Genomic DNA, 27,971 nt, shown 5'->3' with positions numbered 1-27,971 from the left:
CTGCATAGGGGGCTACTGGAGTTCCATGCATCCCGGTGCAGGCTGTCCGTTGTACAGCCACTGCTCCCAATATGACATCCATGCGGGTGTACACCCCAATCAATGACAGTGTGCCTTCAGGGCCCTACACTGATGGCAGCTGTGTCTGTGCCAACACTGCGTCCCAATGGACATGACTGGGTCAGCCCTCACATTGGGTGTATGCTGTAACATGAACATGGTCAAATCGATAAAGAAGAAATATCGTTTGAGGGCTCGTTCACGCCAGAGGCAGTTCAGTGCATTTTTTTTTCTGCATTAAAAATACATGCACAGTGATTTCCATGTATTCCAATGGTCCTGGTTCACACCAGTACAACAGTCAGTTCAAGACAGTTTCCGATGCAGAAAAAAAAGTAGAACATTTTTTTTCTGCACAGAACTGTACTGGAACACAGCAAACTGCCACAAAACTGCGCCACAACGGAGTGTGGTGTGAACTATAAGCAAAAACTTAGAAACAGTTCACACCACAAAAACAAACTCTGGCTAAGGGCCAGTTCACACTACATGCGTTTTAATATGCTTTTTTTTTTCTGCATCCAAAATGCACAGAAAGTAGGTTATATTATATTATTTTCATTAGCAAACCATCCCATGACAATGCATCATGTAGTGAACGTTAAGAAAAGAAAATATAGTGAGGATTTTTTACAGTATGGTTTTACCTCAATAATTACAGCAGGAATCGAGAAACCGCATATCAGATATTTACATTACGATTCATAATAGTAGCAAAATTAGTTATGAAGCAGCAATGAAAATAATTTTATGGTTGGGGGTCACCACGACATGAGGAAATGTAATAAAGGGTCGCGGCATTAGACAGGTTGAGAACCAGTGGTCTAGACAATCTGTCAGTTTTTTTTGCTGTTTGTCCCCGTTATTTATTTTATTTATTTCAGGTACTTATATAGTGCCGTCAATTTACGCAGTGCTTTACATATATATTGTACATTCACATCAGTCCCTAACCCTCAAGGGGTGTACAATCTAAGGTCCCTAACTTACATACTCATACTAGGGACAATTTAGACAGGATCCAATTAACCTACCAGCATGTCTTTGGAGTGTGGGAGGAAACCGGAGTGTGGGAGGAAACCGGAGTACCCGGAGGAAACCCACGGAGGCACAGGGAGAACATGCAAACTCCAGACAGGTGGTGCCCTGGTTGGGATTCAAACCAACGACCCTAGTACTGCCAGGTGGAAGTGCTAACCATTTAAGTATAGACAAAAAGGTGCAGCGCTAATAAAAGTGTCAACATTCATTCAGTATATGGAATAGAAAAACAAGAAAGAAGACATAAGGTCATAAGATCAATCATAAAAGTTCGATGTTCAATCCAGTGTCCATGAACATGCAAAAGGGGTACGGTGTGTCAATTCTACCCAGTCTCCTGTGCAGATCAGGGCGAGTGATCCAAATGTGAGCAGGGAATATATTAATTAAATGCGCACTCACCAGAAGTGCGTCAAAAAAACGCATGTAAGCAGTATCCTCTCTTCAGATGCATCTAGGTTCTCCACACTCTCTGGTGAAGCCGCGTTCCCTAGTTCTCATTGGTCATCCCTCCTGGTCAGATTCCATGGTACATAAGGCACTCATACATCTCTGGAGTCCCTCCTTAACCTTGGTGCTGTGAAAGGGTGGTGCTCATGAAGAGTCCAATAAGGGACATCACATAGCGTGATACTGCATAAACACTTTATTTAAAAAATGACACAGGGTTAAATGAAATGAAGGTACTGACCGCAAAAAGGGGTAAGATGTCCTGGTGCTGTAGCCCCCCCCCCTCTGACGCGTTTCGTGCTATGCACGTTCTCAAAGGGTCAAGGCTTACACAAGTGTTTATGCAGTATCACGCTATGTGATGTCCCTTATTGGGCTCTTCATGAGCACCACCCTTTCACAGCACCAAGGTTAAGGAGGGACTCCAGAGATGTATGAGTGCCTTATGTACCATGGAATCTGACCAGGAGGGATGACCAATGAGAACTAGGGAACGCGGCTTCACCAGAGAGTGTGGAGAACCTAGATGCATCTGAAGAGAGGATACTGCTTACATGCGTTTTTTGACGCACTTCTGGTGAGTGCGCATTTAATTAATATATTCCCTGCTCACATTTGGATCACTCGCCCTGATCTGCACAGGAGACTGGGTAGAATTGACACACCGTACCCCTTTTGCATGTTCATGGACACTGGATTGAACATCGAACTTTTATGATCGATCTTATGATCTTATGTCTTCTTTCTTGTTTTTCTATTCCATATACTGAATGAATGTTGACACTTTTATTAGCGCTGCACCTTTTTGTCTATATATTATCTTGGAAGGTTATGTTGGTTGCCTTTTTGGTGTTCTAGCAGCTTTTTATTTTGATTATATCTTTATTACAGTAAGCGCTCGCTATACTACTTGTCTCTAGCCATTTAAGTATGTTTGCATATTAACAGGGAATGGGCAACTATCTGAAGAAATTTACACAGTTTAGTCCAGTTAACCATCTCCCGCCCGCCATATAGTCCAATGACGGACGCAAGGTGGTTCTCTTGTTCTGGGAGGACGTCATATGACATCCTCCCATTCTCACTGCACATACGCGGCTCAGGGAGCACGCAGGGTGGCGATCGGCGGTGCGCTGTGTCCCTCGGACACAGCAAATCACCGATCACGGAAAGAGCCGAAGATGTCAGCTCGGTCATGTGATCAGCTGTGTCCAATCACCGCTAAACACATGTAAACAGGGAAATGCTGATTATCGGCATTTCTCTCCTCTCGGCTTTCCGCGGAAGGGACATGTACACTGGTCATCAGGGCACTGATGATCAGTGTGCCCTGATGATCAGTGTAGCCCCAGCAGTGCCACCTGTCAGTGTCCATCAGTGCCTCGTGCCAGTGCCCATCAGTGCCACATATCAGTGCCTACCAGTGCACATCAATGCCACATATCAGTGCCCATCTGAGCTGCCTTTCAGAGCCGCCTATCAGTACCAGTCAGTGCCACCTATCAGTGCCAGTCAGTGCCACCTATCAGTGCCATATACAGGGCCATGTATCAGTGCTGCCTTTCAGTGCCCATCAGTGATGCCTGTCAATGCCCATCAGTGCCACCTACCAGTGCCTCATCAGTGCAGCCTATCAGTGCCCACCACTGCAGCCTCATTAGCGCATATCAGTGAAGGAAAAAAATCACTTATTTACAAAATTTTTATAACAAAAACTAAGAAAAAACTTTTTTTTACAAAATTTTCAGTTGTTTTTGGTTTGTTTAAGAAAAAATAAAAAACCCAGAGGTGATTAAATACCACCAAAAGAAAGCTCTATCTGTCACAAAAAATTATAAAAATTTCATATGGGTACAGCGTTGTATGACCGCGCAATTGTCAAAGCGCGACAGCGCTGAAAGCTGCAAATTGGCCTGGGCAGGAAGGGGGTAGAAGTGCCCTGTAGGCTAGCAGTTAAAGGATACATTCACCTTTTGACAAAAAAATTATAAATGCACATTTTTTTGCAGGTAAAAAAATGTGCATTTATTATTTTTTGCTACAGGAGCCTGTAAAGCATTGCATCAGCAATCAACAGATCGCTAGTGCCATGCAGATCTGTCAGTATATCTGCTTGTCTGTATGGGATATACGAGCAAGCAGATGTACTGACAGGAAAAAAAAAAATCAATGAACTACCACAGTGCTGTGGTAGTTGAGAACTACAAGTCGACAGTCACAAAGGACTTTGTAGCTCATTCATTCACAGAACTCTGTGAATGAATGACACGGACATGTGGGCAGAACTGACAGCTTGGACGGGGAGAAGCTCCCCGTACTGCTGTCACAGGAGGGAAGTAGATTGGGCAGCGGCTGAAGCATTGGGAACACGTTACACCCTAGAAACAGGTGGAACATGTAACATATTCCCAAAGGTGAACGTTTTAAAAATTTAGCTGAATTCCAATATACTTCTTTTGTATATGGTCAGAAGGATATACCCAATATTTTCTAGTATCCAGTCTGCTCCCTGAATGTTAATCATCTTTAAGTAAATACAAAGGAGATTCACCCTATTAATCCTGTTTAATGTTATCATTGAAAGGAAAACCCAAATTTTTAATTGTCCCCAGAAATGTAATATAGGAATATCTTCAAATGGGGACACTAGTTCTGGTGACCTGGGTTCCCCTTAATTTGTAGGGATTTCCTCACTTGCTATGGGACAGGAAGTGAAGGTAAATCTCCCCAATGGGACACAGATATCAAAAAATAAACTAACAGTTATGCCCCTTTCTATTGTTTTAGGGGCGGACTGACAACTCATGGGGTCCGTGTCCTTGCCCACACTCAAAGCACACCCAAAAAAGCCTATAAAAGGTACCAGGAGCATTTCATGGGGCCCCCAACTGACCTCGGGCAGTGCCTGAGTGCTCGAATGGTCAGTCCGCCAGTTCCAAATCAAAGAAAATGTTTTCTATAGTTCTACTCCAAAGTACAAGCACACAGCGAGGCGTCTGGTCGATGTTTTCACACAAGGAAGGCACACCGTAGGCGCACGAATGCACAGTCACCTCTAGCCCTATAGAGCAGCAGGGACCATGTGACCACACGCACAGAAGGCGGGGTCTTGCTACATAGCACACACCCCTTTAGGCGGGGAGACGCAGGCGTAGTTAGCTTGGTATCCACGGACGGAAACAGCGGACACTTGTCGTAGTACAGGCCGCGAGCAACATGGCGAAGATCGCAAAAACCCACGAAGGTAGGTGAAGGGGATGCGGAATTATATGGTGACAGGGATCTGTTCTTTGTGTGGAAACTGGCGAGCTTACCGCGACGGTTTCCTATGAGCGGTCCGCCGTGCTCCTGTAATGGCGCAGTAGCTGTGTGTTTGAAGGGGATGGAGGACATATTGGAGGCTGGGGTGGTGCTCGTGTCTTTCCTGTAGTTGGCCCTGTCAGCGTGCGGGGGTGAGGAGAGCTCTGCTGGCCCTCCGGCCTTTGTCTCGACATCGGGCGCCAATCGTTGTGTATGTCCGTCCCACTCCTCACAGAGCACCCCGTGTCCGCAGGGCCCAGCTGTGCTTGTTGTGGTCAGCTCACACGTGTTTTCTGAGATCACATCCAACTGCTGATTACCAGACTTCACACTGAGATCTCCGAGCCGCCATTATTATTCTCCTCTCCTACAATCAGAGACTCCATTGTCTTCTATTAGTTTAGGATAGAGTTCACCTTCTCTCAGGTTTCTGTGACCCCACTGCCTGGATTTATTCCTACTTCCTGTCTGAAATGTTCCCTCGTGTTGTGTCTGAGGTAAAGTCAGGGAGAAAACCTGTACAGAGAATATCCAAGAAAATGTAGTCTGGATTTACTAAAGCCAAATAGATTGCACTTTGGAAGTGCCGTTGCACTTATTTTCCCCAGAGCTTAGACCCCATCACATCTTGCACTTTGGGATCCATGGCAGTCGCAGCACGATATGTTGCCTACTTGTGGGCGCCCTTATCCATTTTATGGCACCCCAAACGCGATGTTATTCTGCCGCAATTGTCACACGGCAAACTGCGCCTTTACAAAACACATGGAGCTTGTCATCCAGAAAAGAGCAGGCACTTCTTTTCAGGCAGCAAACATGCATAGGACAGTCCATTCATGGGAATGGGTTGCCGTATACGACGCCAAAATTTGTTTCAAAATCACATAGCGGGAACTCTCTCCCACTATGCAATAATGTGAATGTGGGGGAAGTGTCGCTTTTGAAAGGAATAGAGTTTGCTTGTTCTCCCTGTGCGGGTTTCCATCGGGTACTCCGGTTTCCTTCTACACGCCAAAGACATGCTGGTAGGTTAATTGGATCCTGTCTAAATTGTCCCTAGTATGTGTGAATGTAAGATAGGGACTTTAGATTGTAGGCTCCTTGAGGGTTAGGGACTGATGTGAATGTGCAATATATGTTTGTAAAGCGCTGTGTAAATTGAAGGTGCTATATAAGTACCTGAAATAAATATATTCCGTTTATAAAAGGGGAAAAAAAATGTTTTTCCTTGTATGTGATTGGATGATGGCAATAGCAGAGCTTTATGTCATTCACTAAGCTCTGGGACAATTAAGTGCATCTGCCCCTCCAAAGTCTTCAGCCTGTTCACCTTTTGTAAATCCAGCCCAGTGTGTGTTTCTGACTTGAGTCTCAGCGTTTTGTTTTAGCCAATGGGAAGCTAGTTTCTAGGAATCGATGGTTGTTGGCGCTCATTCACACCTGAGCTGAGCGCTTTAGGTCTTTTTTTTTTTTTTGTTTTGCCACCAAATTTTGCATGTGTATGGAACCACAGGAGTTTTTGTTTTGGTGAAGAATAGCTTTTCAGGTGCAAACAAATGTACATAAATCTTTACCTTGCACATTTAGTTCACACTATTGCAGTGTGGAAAACTGTTTGGGATTCAGACAAAAATCATACTGCATTCCTGTTTACATCACATTCAATTCTCTGCAGTGCAGTTTGAGCCATTCCTTTGGTATTGGTCAAATCGCAGTGCACCCGCACAAAAGGTGCAGGCACTACCCCCCCCCCCCCCACAAGCTGGAATCAGATGGCATGGGTCATGCGATCCAGTTCAGCCAAACACACTGTATTTTGCAAAACCTTTTTGGGGTGTCGTTAACAGACACCCTCAGCAGTTCACATAAATGGAGTGTGAGTGTGATAGTGGTAGTAAAGCCACATTGTTTACTTGTACCTACAGGAAAGCCTAAAATAATGCATGGATATTTTCTACTTAGTTGCATTGCTCCAGCGTAACTATGCATATAGAATACCTTGCATTTTGGTGTCCTGTACTTGGCTAGACTGCCAAAAGTCTCTCACATGTGGTACCCCATACTCGGGTGACAACTATGTGTAGAAAAAAAATAAGAATAAATTACAAGAAAATAAAACTTTTTTTTTTGTCATTTTTCAAAAATATCTGGTAAAAAAAAAGAAGCTTATGCCACACATCACTTTCTCTTCTAACCCCCTGAAGACCAAGGCTAATTGTTTGGTAAAATAAAAAAGATGATGGTATGCTGAGTAAATAGATACCAAACATGACAAACATGCTTTAAAACTGCACTTGCCCTGTGCAACGGCGACAAACTACATACATTTTTAATATCCATAGATGACGTTTTAAAAGCCTTTACAGGCTACCATTTTAGATTTACACAGGAGGTCTAATGCTAGAATTGCTGCTCGATCTGACGTTCATGGCGATACCTCTCATACATGGTGCAACCGCTATTTACATACCGACACGGGGCAAATGCTTGCGTTCGCCATTGCGCCCACGCGTGAGGGGATAAGGGTGCTTTTATTTTTTAAAAATAATTTTTACACTTCCTGTGTGGGTTTCCTCCAGGTACTCCGGTTTCCTTTCACGGAATGGCATCAGGAAAATGCCTGTCATGCCGGCTCACTGTATCTGGGTTGGGGGTTTGGGCCACAGGACCTTCTGGATACAAAAGAGCTGTGATGATCTCTTCCTGCAATTTTAGGAAGGATCCACTTTTTACAGTTGCTTTGCGAAGCAGAAACGCATTGTACAGAGCCATTTGAAATAAACATAAAGACACTTTTTTTTTTTTTGTACCAGCGTCTGGCTTTATGGGAAGCTAAGTACGACTTCATCATCTGGTTCTAAAAGTCCACCCCTCCCATGTTAAGGTTATAGTCGTGGACAAAGAAGGCCTTCTCAACAACACCAGCTGCCAAGGAAATTTGGATGGTTATGTCTGCGTGAATGGAAGAAAGGACGATAACATCCCGTTTGTCCTTCCACTTCATTGCTAGCAATTCATAATTTCTCAAGCAGGCTTTCTCCCCCTTACTAAGACTGGTATTTACAAGCCGTTGCAGGAAGCCCCAACAATTAGGTCGCACAGTGCCACGTGCGCCAGTTCCAAGATTGTATAAATGTGGAAATAGTGGCATGCTTGTATAAAAATTGTTCACGTATAAGTGGTCAAAAGGGTGACATCAAGTCCCAAACTAAGGGAAAGTCTAGAAGCATAAGGGAAAAAGGGTGATCCCAAACTATCTTGCCACTGCTCCCAATGTAGTCTGGGCATCCGGGGTGCTCTTTTTTCACTCGTAAATCCAAAAATTACATGTATAACCTTTTGCCCTCTCACAGGACTTGTACGTTTTGACCCAATATCTGGCACACTTGCCGCGGAGAAATTGTTTGAATGCAAGGTGGCCAGAAAAATGAATGAGGGACTCCTCAACGAAGATGTTTTGCTGGGGAGTATACACATCTGCAAATTTCTGGTTTCGGTGATTTTTGAGGGGCTGAATTTTGTGGAGGCGGTCAAATTCAGGGTCAACCCAAGGACGACAGATTGTATTGTCATTGAAATGCATAAATTGCATTATATTCTCACATCTATGCCTGGCCATGGCAGCAGAGAATAAGGGCATATGATGAAGTGGGTCTGTGGACCAATAGAACCTCAATTCATTTATTTATTTATGGTAGTTATATAGTGCTGTCAATTTACGCAGCGCTTTACACATATATATTGAACATTTAAATCAGTCCCTAACCTTTAAGGAGTGTACAATCTAAGGTCCCTAACTTGCGTTCATACATACACATACTAGGGCCAATTTAGACAGGAGCCAATTAACCTACCAGCATGCCTTTGGAGTGTCGGAGGAAACCAGAGCACCCGGAGGGAACCCACGCAAGCACAGGGAGAACATGCAAACTCCATGCAGGAGGTGCCATGGTCGGGAATCGAACCCATGGCCCATTTACTGCAAGGCAGACATGCTAACCACTAAGCCACTGTGCCGCCCATTATTATATATATATATTTTTTTTTTTTTAGTAATGAACATCTTGAGGGTTAGGTCCAAAAAAAAACAAGCTCGGAAACTGTAATAGGTTTCCATGCAAATGGTGTGGCAAGGTTTGAATCTGGGTTGGCGGTGATAAATTGTGTGTGTAAATTTCTTTGAGCTGTAATCAATCCATACAGATCTTCAGTGAAAAAACAGCTCCAAGAAATCAAGGGGAGTATTTAAATTTGCGGTTCCCACATGAATTAAGGGTTGGGCAGTGAATGGGGGTAATTAAGGATGCTGCAGAATTTGTGGGCTGCCAAGCAGGATTTGGAAGCACATCCAGAAGGACACTGTGGGCTCTACGGGCCTATGTTTGAATTCTTGGTGTTTGCGGGACACTACATGTGCTAGCCACTACACCAGCTTGTACTGCACTGTTATGGGACTCTCCACGTCACCGAGTGATACTGCAGTGCTGGTATGAAAGACCAGGATGTACTAGGCTGCTGGTGCTCGCCAGCTCACCAAAAGGTAGAGCGGCACTAGTAGCGGCACTGCGCTGCATATGAGAACTGTCATGCAAGGGGACTAAAACGCAGGTGCCGGCAGGTACCTGGGCTGATCCTGCTAATGCTGTGTTTTTGGGGACACTACTATTGTGTACGCTGTTATAGTTCTGATTTGATTGAAGATTTTGATCCGTTCAGACACTATACTAGCAATGGAGGTTTGTGTATGTGAGTTTATTCCTGCCAATCAAAGGGTTAAATGGGATGACTTGTGTAGTGGCGGGCAATCTGACACTAATGCTATCTGAAGTCATCTGTGACACTAATACAGTGATCCGTAAAAAAAATATCTGTACACCGTAAGAATGACACTGGTGACAGGGCAGTAAAGGGATTAACTGGGGGGCGATCAGGGGGTTATATGTGACCTATCGTTGCTCTTTCTGTAAAAGTGTAGTGCTTGACTCGTGGATACTTTCTTCTCTCTGGAACAGAATGTGCTCTAGGGAGAGATTACATCATTTCCTGTGCCTGCGTAATGTAAACATGGGAAGATCTGTGATAGGGCACTGATCACTCAGCGGATCCAGGCCGAACATCACTGGCCTGAATATGCTGACTGATCGGTGCTACGCCTAATCACAGCACTGCATGGTCAGCGGACGCGCACCCTACCCGCGAACACAGCTGGAGCGTGGATCACGTTTGTATGTGTGATTTTGCGCAGGGAGTCCGCCCTGTAGTAGTAAACCTGCTATAGGGCGGAGCTTAAAATTTCAATTTATATGCGTGTTTACTATTACATAAAACAGAATCATATTAATACAAAAATGTGACAATTTCTAGTGATAATCAAAAATCATACTGTGATATTGTGATCAAAAAACAAGATTCAAATGAATAAATAAGTCTCTGGTGATGAAAGTGACTACACCCAAATCCAAGGTGAATAGTTGAAACTCCCGGTAACTTCTCATAAAGCTTTACTTATGTGCTCACCTCCTTCTAAGCCTATTAAAAGGCTTAACTAGCTTTTGTTCACTATTGAAACTAATAAACTGTATATTGCACTATAACAGTAGTGGTGGATATCTCCCAAATACTTCTCCAATGCAGCTTTCCTCTCATGCTACTATCCCCACTGGGATCCTGCTCTCAAGATTTTCCTCATCAAAAAAGAAACAGACAGTGCCTTTTATCCTTTACAAATATAAAAATCTTTAATATGTGCCCAGTTGCACTCACATTTAATAAAACAAACAAGCGCTTTTGGTTAAAATCCAGTAAATCAACTGCATGTGCGCCGCACTCAGAGTGTACTTGCCATCCATGGGTGCCGAGTGACGTTGTAGCCCCTCCCCTACGCGGTACGCTGCAGGTCACACAGCTTCATCAGCCGTAACCTCTATTGATTGGTAAGCTGCAAAAAATGCAATACCACTTTATCCGCTGCTGTGTTTATTTTCATATAAACGAAAAAATACAGAAACCTTTTTTCATTCATTTTTGTTCTAAAGTTTTGCAAAAAATTCTTTCTTCATAAATTTAGACCAAAATGTATTCTACTATATTTATTTGATGGAAAAAAAAAACCCAAATCCCTATATATAATTTAGTCCTGTAGGAAGCCTATGATGTGTGTATGTATATATGTACAGTGAAGGAAATAAGTATTTGTTCCCCTGCTGATTTTGAATGTTTGCCCACTCACAAAGAAACGATCAGTCTAAAAATCGAATGGTAGGTGTATTGTAACACTGAGAGACAGAATAGCAACAGCAAATTTCAAAGAAATGCACATCTAACAAATTAGGCACTGATTTGCATGTACATGAGGAAAATAAGTATTTTATCCCCTTCACAAAACATGACTTCGTACATGGTGGCAAATCCCTTGTTGGCAATCACAGAGGTCAGACGTTTCCTGTAGTTGTCCACCAGGTTTGCACACATCTCAAGAGGGATTTTGGCACACTCCTCCCTGATCCCCTATCATTCAGCAGGATTTCTGGCTACCAGGTGTCTTTCATACAGGTAACATGCTGCAATTAGAAGCAGTCTCTTAAAGGGAGTGCTGCTAATCTCATTTTCTCAAGACACCTGTCCACAGGAGCAATCAAACAATCAGATTCCAAACTCTCTACCATGGCAAAGACCAAAGAGCTGTCCAAGGATGTCAGGCACAAGATTGTAGACCTACACAAGGCTGGACTGGGCTACCAAACTATCGCCAAGCAGCTTGGTGAGAAGGTGACAACAGTTGGTGCAATCATTCGCAAATGGAAGAAACACGAAACGACTGTCAGTCTTCCTAGGTCTGGTGCACTATGCAAGATCGCACCTCGTGGGAGTGTCTATGATCATGAGGACAGTAAGGAATCATCCCAGAACTACACGTGAGGATCTTGTCAATTATCTCTAGGCAGCTGAGACCACAGTCACCAAGAAAACAATTGGTAACACACTATGCTGACAAGGATTGAAATCCTGCAAGGTCCCTCTGCTCAAGAAAGCACATGTCCAGGCCCGTCTGCAATTTGCCAGTGAACATCTGAATGATGCAGAGGACTGGTTGAAAGTGTTGCGCTCTTTGGCATCAACTCATCTCGCCGTGTTTGGAGGAGGAGAAATGCTGCCTATGACCCCAAGGATACCATCACAACTGTCAAACATGGTGGTGGAAACATTCTGCTTTGGGGGTGTTTTTCTGCTAAGAGGACAGGACCACTGCACCACATCAAAGGAACAATGGACGGGGCAATGTACCGTCAAATCTTGGGCGAGAGCCTTCTTCCCTCTACCAGGGCATTGAAAATGGGTTGTGGATGAGTTTTCCAGCATGACAATGACCCAAAACACACGGCCAAAGGCGTGGCTCAAGAAGAAGCACATTAAGGTCCTGGAGTGGCCTAGCCAGTCTCCAGACTTTAATCCAATTGAAAATCTGTGGAGGGAGCTGAAAGTTCGAGTTGCCAAACGTCAGCCGCCTAACCTTAATGACTTGGAGAGGATCTGCCAAGAGGAGTGGGCCAAAATCCCTCCCGAGATGTGTGCAAACCTGGTGGCCAACTACAGGAAACGTCTGACCTCTGTGATTGCCAACAAGGGATTTACCACCATGTACTAAGTCATGTTTTGTGAAGGGGATCAAATACTTTTTTCCCTCATGAACATGCAAATCCATGCATAATTTGTTAGACATGCATTTCGTTTGAATTTTTTGTTGCTATTCTGTCTCTCAGTGTTACAATAAACCTACCATTTGATTTTAGACTAATCATTTCTTTGTGCAAGAAAAAAAAAAAGAAAAAAAAAAATCTATATATATATATAAATATATATATATATATATATATATATATATATATATATATATATATATATATATATATACACACAGTTGCAAGAAAAAGTATGTGAACCCCTTGGGATTACATGGAGTTTTGCAAGAATTGGGCATAAAATGTGCTCTGAACGTCATCTAAGTCACAACAATAGAAGAACACAGTCTGTTGAACATAATACTACACAAACATTAGATGTTGCCATGGTTTAATTGCACATAACATGTAAACATTCACAGTGCAGGGAGGAAAACGTATGTGAGGCCCTAGCTTAATGACTTCTCCCAGAGCTAATTGGAGCCAGGAGTGAGCCAACCTTGACTCCAATCAGTGTGATGATATTGGATGTGTTACTGACAGCTGTCCTGCCCTTAAAAAACACACACCTGTTTTGGGTTTACTGGTTTCAAGAAGCACTGTCTGATGTGAACCATGCCTCGCAGAAAAGAGCTCTCAGAAGACCTACGATCAAGAATTGTTGACTTGCATGAAGCTGGAAAGGGTTACAAAAGTATCTCCAAAAGCCTTGATGTTCATGTGTCCACGGTAAGACAGACTGTCTACAAATGGAGACCGTTTAGCACTGTTGCTACTCTCCCTAGGCGTTGTCGTCCTGTAAAAATGACTGCAAGAGCACAGCGCAGAATGCTGCATGAGGTAAAGAAGAATCCCAGAGTGTCAGCTAAAGACCTACAGAAATCTCTGGCACATGCTAACATTTTTGTTGACACATCTACAATAAGGAAAACATTAAACAAGAATGGAGTACATGGGAGGACACCACGGAGGAAGCCATTGCTGTCCAAAAAGAATATTGCAGCATGTTTGAAGTTTGCAAAAGAGCACCTGGATGTTCCACAGCACTACTGGCAAAATATACTGTGGACAGATGAAACCAAGATTGAGTTGTTTGGGAAGAACACACAACACTATGTGTGGAGAAAAAAAGGCACAGCACACCAACAACAAAACCTCATCCCCATTGTAAAACATGGCGGAGGGAGCATCATGGTTTGGGGCTGCTTTGCTGCCTCAGGGCCTGGACGGATTGTTGTCATTGATGGGAAAATGAATTCCAGAGTTTCTCAAGACCTTTTGCAGGAAAACGTACGACCATCTGTCCGCCAACTGAAGCTCCGCAGAGGATGGGTGATGCAACAGGACAATGACCCAAAGCATACAAGTAATTCAACAAAACAATGGCTGCAACAGCACAGAATACACCTTCTGGAGTGGCCCAGTCAGAGTCCTGACCTCAACCCGATTGAAATGCTGTGGCATGACCTTAAGAGAGCGATTCACACCAGACATCCCAAGAATATTGCTACACTGAAACAGTTTTGTGAAGAAGAGTGGTCCAAAATTACTCCAGATCGTTGTGCAGGTCTGATCTGCAACTACAGGAAACATTTGGTTGAGGTTATTGCTGCCAAAGGAGGGTCAACCAGTTATTAAGTCCAAAGGTTCACATACTTTTTCCTCCCTGCACTGTGAATGTTTACATGTTATGTGCAATTAAACCATGGCAACATCTAATGTTTGTGTAGTATTATGTTCAGCAGACTGTGTTCTTCTATTGTTGTGACTTAGATGACGTTCAGATCACATTTTATGCCCAATTCATGCAAAACTCCACGTAATCCCAAGGGGTTCACATACTTTTTCTTGCAACTGTATATGTATCCTATCTATCTATCTATCTAATCTATCTATCTAATCTATCTAATCTATCTAATCTATCTATCTAATCTATCTATCTAATCTATCTATCTAATCTATCTTTCTTCTGATGTACTAAGAGTAAAAACAGACAGGAGGGGAGAAATCCATAGTGCAGTTACACCTTTTATTAGTGGTGTGCCAAAACAGATACCAAAATGTCTGTGTATGTTGGGGTGGGGAGGCGCAATTTTTGTTTTTGTTTTTTTTAATTTTTTTTCTACTTTCATGTATTTTTTTTAACTTATGCTATCGTATAGGGGACTATTGGTCCCCTATGTGATAGCAATAAAATCATGAGTGACAGGCCATCTTTGTAGGGGGGATGGGGAGGGGGGGTGTAGCAATTGTACGTACAAATATGGACGCGAACATCCATTTTGCTAAAGATCCTCCATCTTGTGTCATTCTCACTCCAAATCAGTCCCCCCTCCCTTTTTGTTAAATGCAATGTGGTCTGTGTGTGTGCTGAGTTCAGGAGTGCACAGGGCACAGCTGGATATACTTCATGGTTATAAACCCAATTAGCTGGTTCCATGAAGTCTGCCAGACTCTTGCTCTGGCCGGATTGTAAAGCTATAAACCCGTCAGTCAATGAACTTGAAAAGCATTTCGAAATAGCAGTAAAACATACATCTCACTTGGAACCACTTTTCATAATATTTCATAACGCCTGGCAGGAAACAGATACAATGAAACAAAGCATATATTCAGATAGGTCAGTTTAATACAAGTCACCTGATACCTCACACCTCTTGATAACGTCTACCCGAGAGCAGAAAGCGATATCTCTTTAACTGTCACAGCCAGATATGTCATATTTGGTGCCTGGACGAATATCATTCTGCATATTAACCACTTCCAGTCCGGACACTTTTTTTTACCCCCTTCCTGACCAGGCCAACTTTCAGCGCTATCACACTTTGACAATTGCGCGGTCATGCAACACTGTACCCATATGAATTTTTTACCATTTTTTTGAGACAGATAAAACTTTATTTTGGTGGTATTTATTCACCGCTGGGATTTTTTGTGCTATGTAAATGAAAATGTCCAAAAATTTAGAAAAAAAGTGTTTTTCTTATAAAATTTTGCAAATAAATAATATTTCATCATGAACCTTGGCCAAAATTTATTCCGTTATCTTTTTAGTTAAAAAAAAAAAAGCCAAATTAGTTTATAAACAAATTATAGTTTTTAAACTTTTTTTTTTTTTTTACATTTTTATTTTTTTTATATATTAATTTTTTACATACTGTCACCCTAGCGGTACAGTGTCACCATGGTGACACTGTAGTACTTTTGGGGGGTGATGAAGATTTTTTTTTTTTTTTTTTTTTTTTTACACTGATTGCTTTTACATCCTATATGGGTGTAAAAGCCATCATTTCTCTTTCTCTCTGTCTGCATTCTTGCAGCCATTGAGAACTACTGAGTGAGATGTGATTGGTCACAGCTTGTCACATGGTACAAGGCTGTTGTGAATAGCCTTGTACCACGTGATCTCCTTGACCATTCACAGATTTCACATGTAGTAAGCAATGATGTCACAAGTGACATCTTGCTTACTACTTTGCATGTGATCACTGATTGGCCAATCAGTGATAATGTGATTGGGACCTCGTACAGAGGTCCCGTCCGACGATCGTTATTTCACTGTGTCCGGAGGACACAGCGGGCACCGGATCGCGGTGCTGCGTGCTCCTGGGGAGCACACACAAGCAGGGTGCGAGGAGGCCGTTTATAAACGGCCACCCAGCCCTGCAGTGCCACCGTCCGGCTGTTTTATATACAACGGCCGGTCGGGAAGTGGTTAACCTGCCAGTGGCTAGGCTGCTGCATGCACCTATGGAAGGTTATTGACCATGATATAATTTTTTTTTTTTTTTTTTCCAGTGATATCACTGTGTCACTATATCAGTGATGATCACTCTGTCAGCACTCAGTGTTAAAAGGCTTTCACTCATGATGCCTTTTGTTAACTATAGTGATGCTGGGATTGGTCACAGCTGTCACATGGTACAGGGTTGTGGTGATTGGCCCTGGTAACATGTCATCACTATAACCAATCAGAGATCACACAGTAGTAAACCATGAATAACAGCTTTGTTTACCACTGTAAATGTGATCGCTGTGATTGCTCAAACCAGCGGTCTGGTTTGTAATTCCATGTCCACTGACAGCTCGAGAGGAGAGCAGAGCTGGTAAATGGCATTCCTCAGAGGGGACATGTACACACACTGATCATCAGGGCACGGATGATCAGTGTAGCCCCAGCAGTGCCACGTATCAGTGCACATCAATGCCACATATGTGCTCATCTGAGCTGCCTATCAGTGCCACATGTGAGTGCTGCCTTTCAGTGCCCATCACTGCAGCCTCATTAGCGCATATCCGTGAAGGAGAAAAATCACTTATTTACCAAATTTTCAAACAAACAAACTTTTTTTTTTTTCTTCAAAATTTTCAGTTTTTGGTTTGTTTAGCAAAAAATAAAAAACCCAGAGGTGATAAAAACCACCAAAAGAAAGCTCTATCTGTCTCAAAAAATAAAAATTTAATATGGGTACAGTGTTGCATGACCGCGCAATTGTCATTCAAAGTGCGACAGCACTGAAAGCTGAAAATTGGCCTGGGCAGGAAGGGGGTATAAGTGCCCAGTAGGCAAGTGGTTAAAGAGTTCTTCTTTAAAACGAAGGTTTGTACCTTATAGCAGCAGATTTCATTTGCACATGTTCCCTGCATATTGTACGTACAAACCTGGTTCATCCTGCTGGGTCTCTTCACTTTCTAGTTGCTGGTGGAAACCTATTAACGGCCAATTCTCTAGCTATAGGATTGCCACCCTCACTGCAAGTGTATGTAGAGAATGCAATCGCGTAAATTTTTTTTATTTTTCCTCTGACATTCAATGGTGTGTCTCCCCCTTTACTCCTGCTTTTGCTGGATGGCCTGGTCTGTCAAAGGAAGGTGAAAATAGCACGTATTGGCTGATTCACCAGGTGTAAATAAAGGGGTGGAAGCCTAAAAAAGAAACAATACAGCCACCACATCTTGAGAATTGTTATTGGGGTGGGGGGGGAGTTAATATTGCTTTAAGCAAAAAAAAAAAAATGCAAACAAGTTGCACTTGTTTTTCAAGAACTCCCATTGAAATCTTTTGGGGCCCAAGACACTCTATGCACTCACTCCATTGTCAGGGGACATATCTTTCCTCTGAACTAGTTTCCTAAGGCCACATTCACACGAGTAGTTTAGCCTGGTGCAAATGGCCGTGGCAGGAATCTATGGATTCCTATAGCTGTGTTTGACACCAGTGAGTGGTTAACTGTGGCTGTCAAGCCCATACACTTCCGTGGTTGTGCTTAATTCATACCAACACACACATATATAATTACACTAATACAATAATCCACACTTATGGAAAATGTCCTTAAAACGGGGTGAATTAAGATCGATTTTTTTTTTTTACAAAAAAAATCAGATGTTTTTTTTTGTATCATTTATTTAAGTAAAATGCTTTTGGAGTAAAAATCTGTCTAAAGATACTTACCGTATTTTCCGGCGTATAAGACGACTTTTTACCCCTTGAAAATCTTCTCAAAAGTCGGGGGTCGTCTTATACGCCGGTAACGGCATGCTGACACTTTTTAAGGGGGCGGCGCAGTCCCGCCGCCGCCCCCCCCCCCCCCCCCCTTCCAACAGAAGGGAAACTAAGTACAGGGGTGGGCAGGGGCTGCTGTTTCTTACCTGGCTCCGGTCCAGGAAGCGCGGCTGCTCCTTCCTTCGGGTCGTCCACTGGATGTTCGCGCGGCTGCTCGGCTCCGCCTCCTCACCGGTGATTGGCCGCCAAAACTGTAGCTCAGGAAAGGCACACAGGCGGCCAATCACCGGCGAGGTGGCGGAGCTGAGCGGCCCCGCGAAAATCGAGTGGAGATGCAGGTAAGTGTGCCGTGCTTAGGTGCTGCTGCAACCACATATGCTGGCTGCAGCAGCACCGTACTGGAACAGGGGTCAGCGAGTGTCAGTGGGAGGAATAGTACCCCATTGTTGGTGTCACTGATACCAATGATGGGGCACTTTTCCTCCCCCCCCCCCCCCCCCACTGACACCAATGATGGGGCACTTTTCCTCCCCCCCCCCCCCCCCCCCCCCCCACTGACACCAATGATGGGGCACTTTTCCTCCCCCCCCCCCCCCCCACTGACACCAATGATGGGGCACTTTTCCTCCCCCCCCCCCCACTGACACCAATGATGGGGCACTTTTCTTCCCCCCCCCCCCCCCCACTGACACCAATGATGGGGCACTATTCCAACCCCCACTGACACCAATGATGGGGAACTTTCCCCCCCCCACTGACACCAATGATGGGGCACTATTCCACCCCCCACTGACACCAATGATGGGGCACTATTCCACCCCCCACTGACACCAATGATGGGGCACTATTCCACCCCCCACTGACACCGACGATGGGGCACTATTCCTCCCCCCACTGACACCAATGATGGGATACTATTCCTCCCACTGACACCAAAGGTGGGGCACTATTCCACTGACACCAATGATGGGGTGCTATTCCCCCCAATGATACTAATGATGGGGCACTATTCCTCCCACTGACACCAATGATGGGACACTATTCCTCCCACTGACACCAATGATGGGACACTATTCCTCCCACTGACGCCAACGATGGGACACTATTCCTCCCACTGACGCCAATGATGGGACACTATTCCTCCCACTGACGCCAACGATGGGACACTATTCCTCCCACTGACGCCAACGATGGGGCACTATTCCTCCCACTGACGCCAACGATGGGGCACTATTCCTCCCACTGACGCCAACGATGGGGCACTATTCCTCCCACTGACGCCAACGATGGGGCACTATTCCTCCCACTGACGCCAACGATGGGGCACTATTCCTCCCACTGACGCCAACGATGGGGCACTATTCCTCCCACTGACGCCAACGATGGGGCACTATTCCTCCCACTGACGCCAACGATGGGGCACTATTCCTCCCACTGACGCCAACGATGGGGCACTATTCCTCCCACTGACGCCAACGATGGGGCACTATTCCTCCCACTGACGCCAACGATGGGGCACTATTCCTCCCACTGACGCCAACGATGGGGCACTATTCCTCCCACTGACGCCAACGATGGGGCACTATTCCTCCCACTGACGCCAACGATGGGGCACTATTCCTCCCACTGACGCCAACGATGGGGCACTATTCCTCCCACTGACGCCAACGATGGGGCACTATTCCTCCCACTGACGCCAACGATGGGGCACTATTCCTCCCACTGACGCCAACGATGGGGCACTATTCCTCCCACTGACGCCAACGATGGGGCACTATTCCTCCCACTGACGCCAACGATGGGGCACTATTCCTCCCACTGACGCCAACGATGGGGCACTATTCCTCCCACTGACGCCAACGATGGGGCACTATTCCTCCCACTGACGCCAACGATGGGGCACTATTCCTCCCACTGACGCCAACGATGGGGCACTATTCCTCCCACTGACGCCAACGATGGGGCACTATTCCTCCCACTGACGCCAACGATGGGGCACTATTCCTCCCACTGACGTGCACTGGAAGAGGGGTAGTCTTATACGGCGAGTATAGCCCAAACACTACATTTTAAACAGGAAAAGTAGGGGGTCGTCTTATACGCCGGAAAATACGGTATATATTTAAGATACATTTATAAAGTTTATTCAGCATGAAATGGAGCTTAGTTATGTAGCAAGAGGCTGTATATTCTGCAGTATTTAATTTTTTGGTAAATTCAATTCAATGAATGCAAGCTGAGATGCACTGCATTGGTGCATTCATTCAATTTCACAGTTACCATGAGAAAAAACATGAAATAAAAGCATTTGAGTCGTTCTCCAACTATGTGTGATTAACCTACTAACCTAAAATCGTTTCGGATATCGCTGTTTTACTAACCTGACAGCCTATTATTCTAAAAAGGAAACCTTCATTTGGTTTGCAAATATTAAAGATTCTAACTACCAGCAAGTTTTATTCCTTGCATTTAAAGAGCACCTGTCATTTTAGATCCATCATGGCAGCGCCAGTTAGTGAGCATCCACTCGCCTGCTGCCTCGTTGTCCCTCACCTTGTTGTGTCACTGCCGCATCACCAGACGTCCCATTAAAGTGAATGGGACTGTCGGTGAGTCATCAGCGGGTCAGAGGAGGAGCTGCTGCGGGACAGAGATGACAGTTGCTCTTTAAAAATTATGATTTAAATTGAGCCTTTTCACTAGTGAGTTAAATCAAATCCACCCTGCCATAAATAATGTCCTAAACTGTAAAGAAAAATAGCCTATGTTTTATTTTTTAAAATCCACTTGCCACAAACACTAAAAGAACCATCTGGATATGCACTCACATGTTATTATGCCAAGTTCTGGTACGCAGACACCGGCCACTGCTGTTCTGGGACCCAGAACATGCGTGCATTGCACAGGTAGGAAATGACATCACAGGAAGTGACTTAGGCACTATCAAAACAACACCTCAATGCATGTCACCCAATTGGGCGTCCCTAGGAAGCTGGGGGGCGCCATGGTAACTCATCTTTATATACTTTATCTAGTCTAAGATGATCCGCATTAATGTTGGATGCACAATACAATCTTATATTAAAATATAGACGAAATACTAAATGTAACCTCATTCTATCACTATACTTAAGAGATGTATATTACATAGTTAGTCTGGCTGAAAAAAAACAAAAGTTCATCCAGTTCAACAAAAAAAAAAAAGTTATCCTATACCCACAGTTGATCCAGAGGAAGGCAAAGAACCCAGCAGAGCATGATCCAGTTTGCTTCTGCAGGGGAAAAAAATTCCTTCCTGAACCCCCGAGAGGCAATCTGATATTCCCTGGATCAACTTTACCTATAAATGTTGGTATCCAGTTATATTCTGTGTATCTAAGAAAGAATCCAGGCCTTTTTTAAACAATCCACTGAGCTAGCCAGAACCAACTCTTGAGGGAGTCTATTCCACATTTTCACAGCTCTTACTGTGAAGAAACCTTTCCGTACTTGGAGATTTAATCTCATTTCCTCCAGATGTAAAGAGTGTCCCCTTGTCCTCTTTGATGGCCTCAGGGTGAATAGCTCTACACCGAGTTCACTATATGAACCACTGATGTATTTATACATGTTGATCATATCCCCCTTAATCTCCTCTTCTCAAGAGAATAAATTCAGTTCCTCTAATCTTTCCTCATAGCTGATCTCCTCCATGCCTCTTATCAGTTTGGTTGCCGTTCTCTGTACTTTCTCCAGTTCCCCAATGTTCTTTTTGTGAATTGGTGCCCCTAACTGAACTGCATATTCCAGATGAGGTGTTACTAATTATTTGTACAGGGGTAATATGATATCTCTCTCTGGAGTCTATACCTCTTTTAATACAAGAGAGGATTTTGCTCGCTTTAGAAGCTGCAGCTTGGCATTGCATGCCATTATTAAGCTTGTGATCTACCAGAACTCCCAGATCCTTCTCCACCATTGATTCCCCCAGTTGTACCCCCATAGTATGTATGATGCATGTATATTCTTAGCCCCCAAGTGCATAACCTTACATTTATCAATATTAAACCTCATTTGCCACATAGTTGCCCAATGAAGCAGTGCATTGAGGTCAGTGAATATTATAGAACATGTCGTGTCAATGTAAAAATACATCTGTAAAAGTGATTCTAAAGGCTTTCTTTTTTTAAGTAACAAACATACCTATGCTTACCTGCTGTTTGCAGTGGTTTTGCTCAGGACAGCCAGGATCTTCCTCTTCTCGGGTCCCCGGCTGACATTCCTGGCCCCTCCCTCCTGTCGGGTGCCCCCACAGCAAGCTGCTGCTATGGGGACACCTACTGCTCCGTGTATCCCATCATACACAGAGCCACGGCTCGCTGCCCTCCACCCCCCCATTGTCTCACTGGCTGTGATTGACAGTGTCTCAGCCAATGAGGGGAGGGAATCCCAGGATAGCCGAGACTCCAGTGCACATCGCTAGATTGAGAGGGGGCTTAGGTGAGTATTTGGGAGGGGGGGGGGGGGGTGCTTCACATAGAAGGTGTGTTGTGGTGTTTTTTTTTTTTGTTTTTTTTTCTTTCATGCATAGAATAGATGAAAGTAAATAACCGTCAGCCTTTAGAACCACTTTAAATATAGTGATAAAATAAGGTTACATTTAGTATTTGTTTTAATGTAAGACTGTATTATTGTACATCCAACAATAATGCGCTTTATCAATAGCTTGAAGGGTTAACATCATCTTAGTCTGGATAAGTTTAACATGGTGTCCCCCCCCCAGCTTCCCGAGTATGCCTGATTGGGTGAAACATGTTGAAGCGAGGTTTCGATGGTGCCTACACCACTTACAGTGACGGCGTTTTCTTACCAGCAGAATATATGCTGGTTCTGGAACAACGGTGGGTGCTTGAACTTGGCACATTAACGTGAGTGTATATCCAGATGGTTCTTTTAGTGTTTGTGGCTGGTGGATTTGAAAAAATAAACTGTAGGTTATGCTATGATGTATATTTGCGGTTCATGTACTCCTATGTATGGGGGGTTATATGCTTGTGTGTATCTTACATTTTTAAAAAATATAATTTTTTTTTTTTTTTTTTTTTTTTTTCCCCCCTGTGATGATTTTTTTTTTTTTTGATGACAGGTTCTATTTTGTTTGAGACATCCAGGGTCTAAAGGACCCTGCATGTCTCCCCTGTGCTCTACTGAAGGTAATGCAGTGCACATCGCACTGCATTACATTCTTTCCCGGCCTTGATGGCCAGGAATCTGTCAACGGGGACCTGGAAGTGACATCACTTCTGGGTCAGGACAAGGAGGGGAGGAGAGCGAACGTGTCTATACCCGCATCCCAACATACCGCCGGCACACACTGAACCAGTTCTAGACCTGCAGATGGCCAAGCGGAGCCCGGGACTTATAGCGGGCAGGGGGGCAGCTGCTGGCACTGAGCTGTGTGGAAGCAGTTGGGCAGCAGCGCTGCCGCCCAAATGCTTCCACCTGACAGATGAGCCCTGCTGCTTACACGTAGCAAGACTAAAGGCAAAAAAAAAAATGCCTGCCCGAAACACGGAATTACATGTCCCAGGCTTTGGGCGCTATGAATTGCACATCCCTGTTCCGGCCATTTTTTTTATTTATTAAGCACTAGATCAATGCTCCCCTTTCTTTTTTTCCCAATGCATTACATTGCAAAGGAGAGATGTGGGTTCTTATTGACCCCATATCTCTCCATAAAGAAGGCCTGTCACTAATTCCTATCACAAGAGCGATGCATACATTGCTTTTGATAAGAATAAAAGTGATTAAATTATTATTTTTTTACAGAGCAAAAAAACAAAAACACTACATCAATAAAAAAAAAAAAGTTTAAAGTCCCCCCGTGCTTGCACGTAGTGGTGAACGCATACGTAGGCCACGCCCACATATGTAAATGGTGTTCAAACCACATGTGAGGTATCACCAAGAACGTCAGAGCAATAGTTCTCGCACTAGACCTCCTTTACATTGCTAATTTGTAGAAATTTTTAAAGCATCACCCGTGGAGATTTTTAAGTACCACGGTTTCACGCCATTCCATGAGCATGCGTTATTTTAAAGTGTGACATGTTTGGCATCTATTTACTTGCCTTAACCTCCTCCTTTCATATTGTACAAAAAAAGGGGTATATATATATTATTTTTTTTTTTTTTTTAAATCCGTGTATTTTTTTTTCAAAAAATATATATTCATTTTTAAAAACTGCACTTTTCGGCCAAGTGCATTTTGAATTTTCGGTTTCGGCTCTAGAATTTTCATTTCGGTGCACCACTACCTCTTTCCTGTCCTCTATACAGCTTAAATTGCCCCTCTGTGATCTTCAGTATCTCCTGAGGTGGCCAAGAGTTGGTGGGTGGTGGAGTGGCTGCCTCCTCTACTTCTCCCACAGACTCCTTCACTCTGGCTGACATTTTTTTTACTGCTCCCCCATGTCGGACAGGCTAGATCAGGCCCTGTACTATAGGCGCATATTGACCCATAGAGGTGTGGGAATTTTTCAAAACACTACTTGTCCAAGGGTCCCAATCTACGAGTTCCTTATTACAATCTACTTGGCCTGATAAAAAAAATAATAATTTTTAACCACAACCATTTTTAAATCTGAGGTTCTTCTAAGACTGTCTGGCGCTTTAAAAAAAAAAAAAGAAAGGGGCTTTATGGCGACTTAAACCTTCAATGTCTTTAACATTATACTGTTTCTCCTACTCACCTGCTTGTCTCCAGCACCACATCCGAGTGTGATGAGCACTGATTGGGTGCTCCTCCAGTGAGTGAGGGGCCTGCCCCACTGAGAGAAGAGAAAACGTATTCCTTTAGGTTACACTTGTACATGGAATGAGTACAAGCTCATGCTGAGCTAAAGAAAGTTTACCCTTTAAAAAAAATAAATACACATACTTTTTTTTTTTTTTTTTTTTTTTTTTTTGTGCCTGGAAAGCATTGTACCAGCAATCAGCAGATCGCTGGTGCAGTGCAGGATGTAATATGTCTGCCTGTACATTGTATGGCCAGGATGTACAGGTATATTCTCACTGTCCAGGAAGAATCCGTGAAATACCAGAGCGCTCAACAGCGCCATAGTAGTTCACTGAGAACTACAAGTTGGCATTTGCAAAGGATATTGGTACTTGATTAATTCACAGAACTCTGTGAATGAATGATTCGGCAGTGTGTTCAGAGCCCTGCATAGATGCGTTTTTGTTTTTTTTTTTTTTCAAAAAAAGTGATAGCTGGTACAGGGGACTTTTTCCCATACTGCTGTCACACAGGTATCGGATCGCTGTGCCGCTGCAGAAGCATATTATATGTTCCACCCTAAAAAGGGTGCACCATGTAACATTTTCCTGAAGGTGAACCTTTTAACCCATTCACTGCCAGAGCCTTTTTTTGCACACATGGTTAGAAAAAAAATAATTTTAGGCCTCAAGATTACATAACCCCCAAAATATTATATATTTGTAAGGAGACACCCTAGAGAATAAAATGGTGGTAGATCCAATTGTTTTATGTCGCATGATATTACTGCGAAGGTCTAGGATGCACAAAATTTCAGTAAAACACACTAAAGTTATTTTTGGGGGACACAAACGCAATAAATTGCCAATTTTTTGGGATAAAATATATAACAGTCGAAATACCTAAGATACCTAACATGTCAAACCTTAAAATGGTGTACACCCGTGAAATGGCGACATACTTCTGTCCTATATTTTCTATAAGCGACACTTTAAAAGCCCCCCCTATAAGTCATTGGTTTAGTGTTACGGAGGAGATCTGTTGCTAGAATTATTGCTCTCATTCTGGCATGTGCGGCGATATGTAATGTGTTTTGTAATCAACGTTTTCATGCGTAGGCACCATGACGTGTGCATTAACGTTTATACGTGTGAATATTGGGGGTGGAGGGCCTCAAAATGTTTTTTTTTGGGGGGGGGGGATTTTGGGTTCTTTGGTGTAACTTTAATTTTTTACTTTTTTTTTTTTTTTTTTTCTTTTTCATCTTGTGATAATTTTTTTTGGTGACAGGTCCTCTTTAATGAGACATCCAAGGTCTAAAAAAACACTTCATGTCTCTCCTGTGCACTGCTTTTACATTCTTTCCTGGCTTCACTGGCCAGGGAAACTGTCAATGGGGACCTGGAAGTGATGTCATCGCTTCTGGGTCAGGAACCAGGTGGGGAGTAGAGCGACCGTGTGTCTGCTCTTCTTCCTCCCTTCTACCTGGTGGTGCCTGCTTTGCTGGTCTGGACAAGCGTAGCCCAGGATGCACACGTTTGTGGGGGGAAGGGCCACTTTACTGGGGGATTTTGAAAGTATCCAGGCATCAGTGCAGCTCCCGGAGTGATTCCATCTCGCTAGTAAACCCTGTTGCAGGGCTAAATGGTTTAAGGAAACCGCCCCCCCAAAAAAAAAAAAACCCTGCCCTGTACCCATAATGTCCTGGGTGTCTGGGTATCGGGCAATATGAATTGAGCATCACTGACCCATTACAACCATAAGGGTTATATTGTTCTGGTGAGTGTCAGTTTACTTGGACTGTTTCTAAGCACGTCAATTTTTTTACTTTTTCGTTTCTTCTTATTTTTCTTTAATGTTTAGGACACTATTTTGGATCACAATTGTGGATTTTTATTAATTTTTTATATATGATTGTCAGTATTAGGCACAACATATGAAAATGTACTAGCGCTGCTCACAACTATTGGTTTAATCGCTTTTTTTTTTTTTTTATGTGCGTTTCAGGGGAGCACATTTTTGAGGGGCAGCTGTACAAAAGGTACACATAGTTTCTCGCACAACCTAGCCACGGTATCTTCTACATAATACTGTTCTTCGTACACTTCAATAACAGGTTGACGTCGGCAGCTGCAGCTGTTCATGGTTGCTCGCACAGCCAGCGATCACCTGCGGTGATCGTTGTTAGATGCACTTTGTATTTTTTATATTTCCTGTTAACTGTATTGATAATTTAATGCTATTATATTCTTCTCTTTAGATATTGAAGCACAGATACTTGAAATTCAAGGAAAGAAGGCAGCACTCGATGAAACGCAAGGAGTTGGACTTGATTCAACAGGTTACTTTGACCGGGATATATATGGTGGAAGTGACAGTAGATTTTCAGGATATCTGACATCTATCGCAACAAATGAGCAAGAAGATGTAAGTGGTTTTGTGACATGATTTTAGTTTAACTTTGTAAATTCAACATCCTGTAATCTGAGCCTAAGGGAGTTTACATTAAAACCAAATTGGTCACTCCGTTTTTTTTTTTGTTTTTTTTTTAATTCTGGCAATCTTTATTATGGCAAAGCTTCTCCAGATACAGAAAATAAGTTTGTCATAAAACATATTCCAGACTGTCAAAAGTAGACTAGTTAAGTTTCTATTCGGCATACAATATTGATATGAGAGGGGCGAATAAATACTAAACAGTGCTAACTACCTCTATACCGCTTTGCATATAAGTTAACTCCATAAGACAAAGGGGTTGTATGGCCCAATCACTCCATTTTTAAACAAATTTCCCTGTGTACATGTTTAAGCACGGTACAGCTTTTCATAGGCATTACACCCCTGCAAAGAGTGACTTAAAATATATTGTGCACCCATGAGAAATGTTATAATTAACCTTTCTCCAATCATCTTCTAGGACAGCAACCTCCGTTTAGATTGCATTTCCACCAGCAGGCAGAGCACTGTTTTGTTTTCCTTGACCAGACAACTGTCTTCCTTCCATTCCTAAAGTTGCAATCTTCTCCCTCGCTCCCTCCTGTCATTCAACTTCTTTATACCTCCATATTTCCTTAAGCCCTGGTGCGTTTCTTGATGCAATTTTTAAAGTCTGAATTTGCATAACAAGTGAAATACAATGTGTTCTTATGGGGGGTGTTCAGATAGATGCAGTTGATAT

General features: G+C 43.4%; 1 protein-coding gene across 4 annotated transcripts in view; it reads left to right on the top strand.

Moving 5' to 3' along the window:
* Positions 1 to 4,641: 4,641 nt before the first annotated feature.
* SF3B1 (splicing factor 3b subunit 1) overlaps positions 4,642 to 27,971 on the top strand; it is a 134,867-nt gene continuing 111,537 nt past the window's right edge. For 2 of the 4 annotated variants that reach the window (XR_016315361.1, XM_089692696.1), the window contains exons 1-2: positions 4,642 to 4,795; positions 27,054 to 27,220. Coding sequence is in view for 3 of the 4 variants with exons in the window: in XM_089692696.1 (XP_089548822.1) it covers positions 4,768 to 4,795; positions 27,054 to 27,220 (195 nt within the window). In the remaining variant the exon portion in view is untranslated. The remainder of the gene's footprint in view (positions 4,796 to 27,053; positions 27,221 to 27,971) is intronic. The other 2 variants (XM_089692692.1, XM_089692693.1) reach the window with 1 other exon arrangement.

This window comes from Staurois parvus, unplaced genomic scaffold (genome assembly GCF_062004578.1).
Source record: "Staurois parvus isolate SC_StPar_1 unplaced genomic scaffold, SC_StPar_1.0 ptg000601l, whole genome shotgun sequence".
Taxonomy (NCBI): Eukaryota; Metazoa; Chordata; class Amphibia; order Anura; family Ranidae; genus Staurois; species Staurois parvus.
Note: the sequence above shows the minus strand (reverse complement) of the source record. Positions and strands in the feature narration are given on the sequence as shown.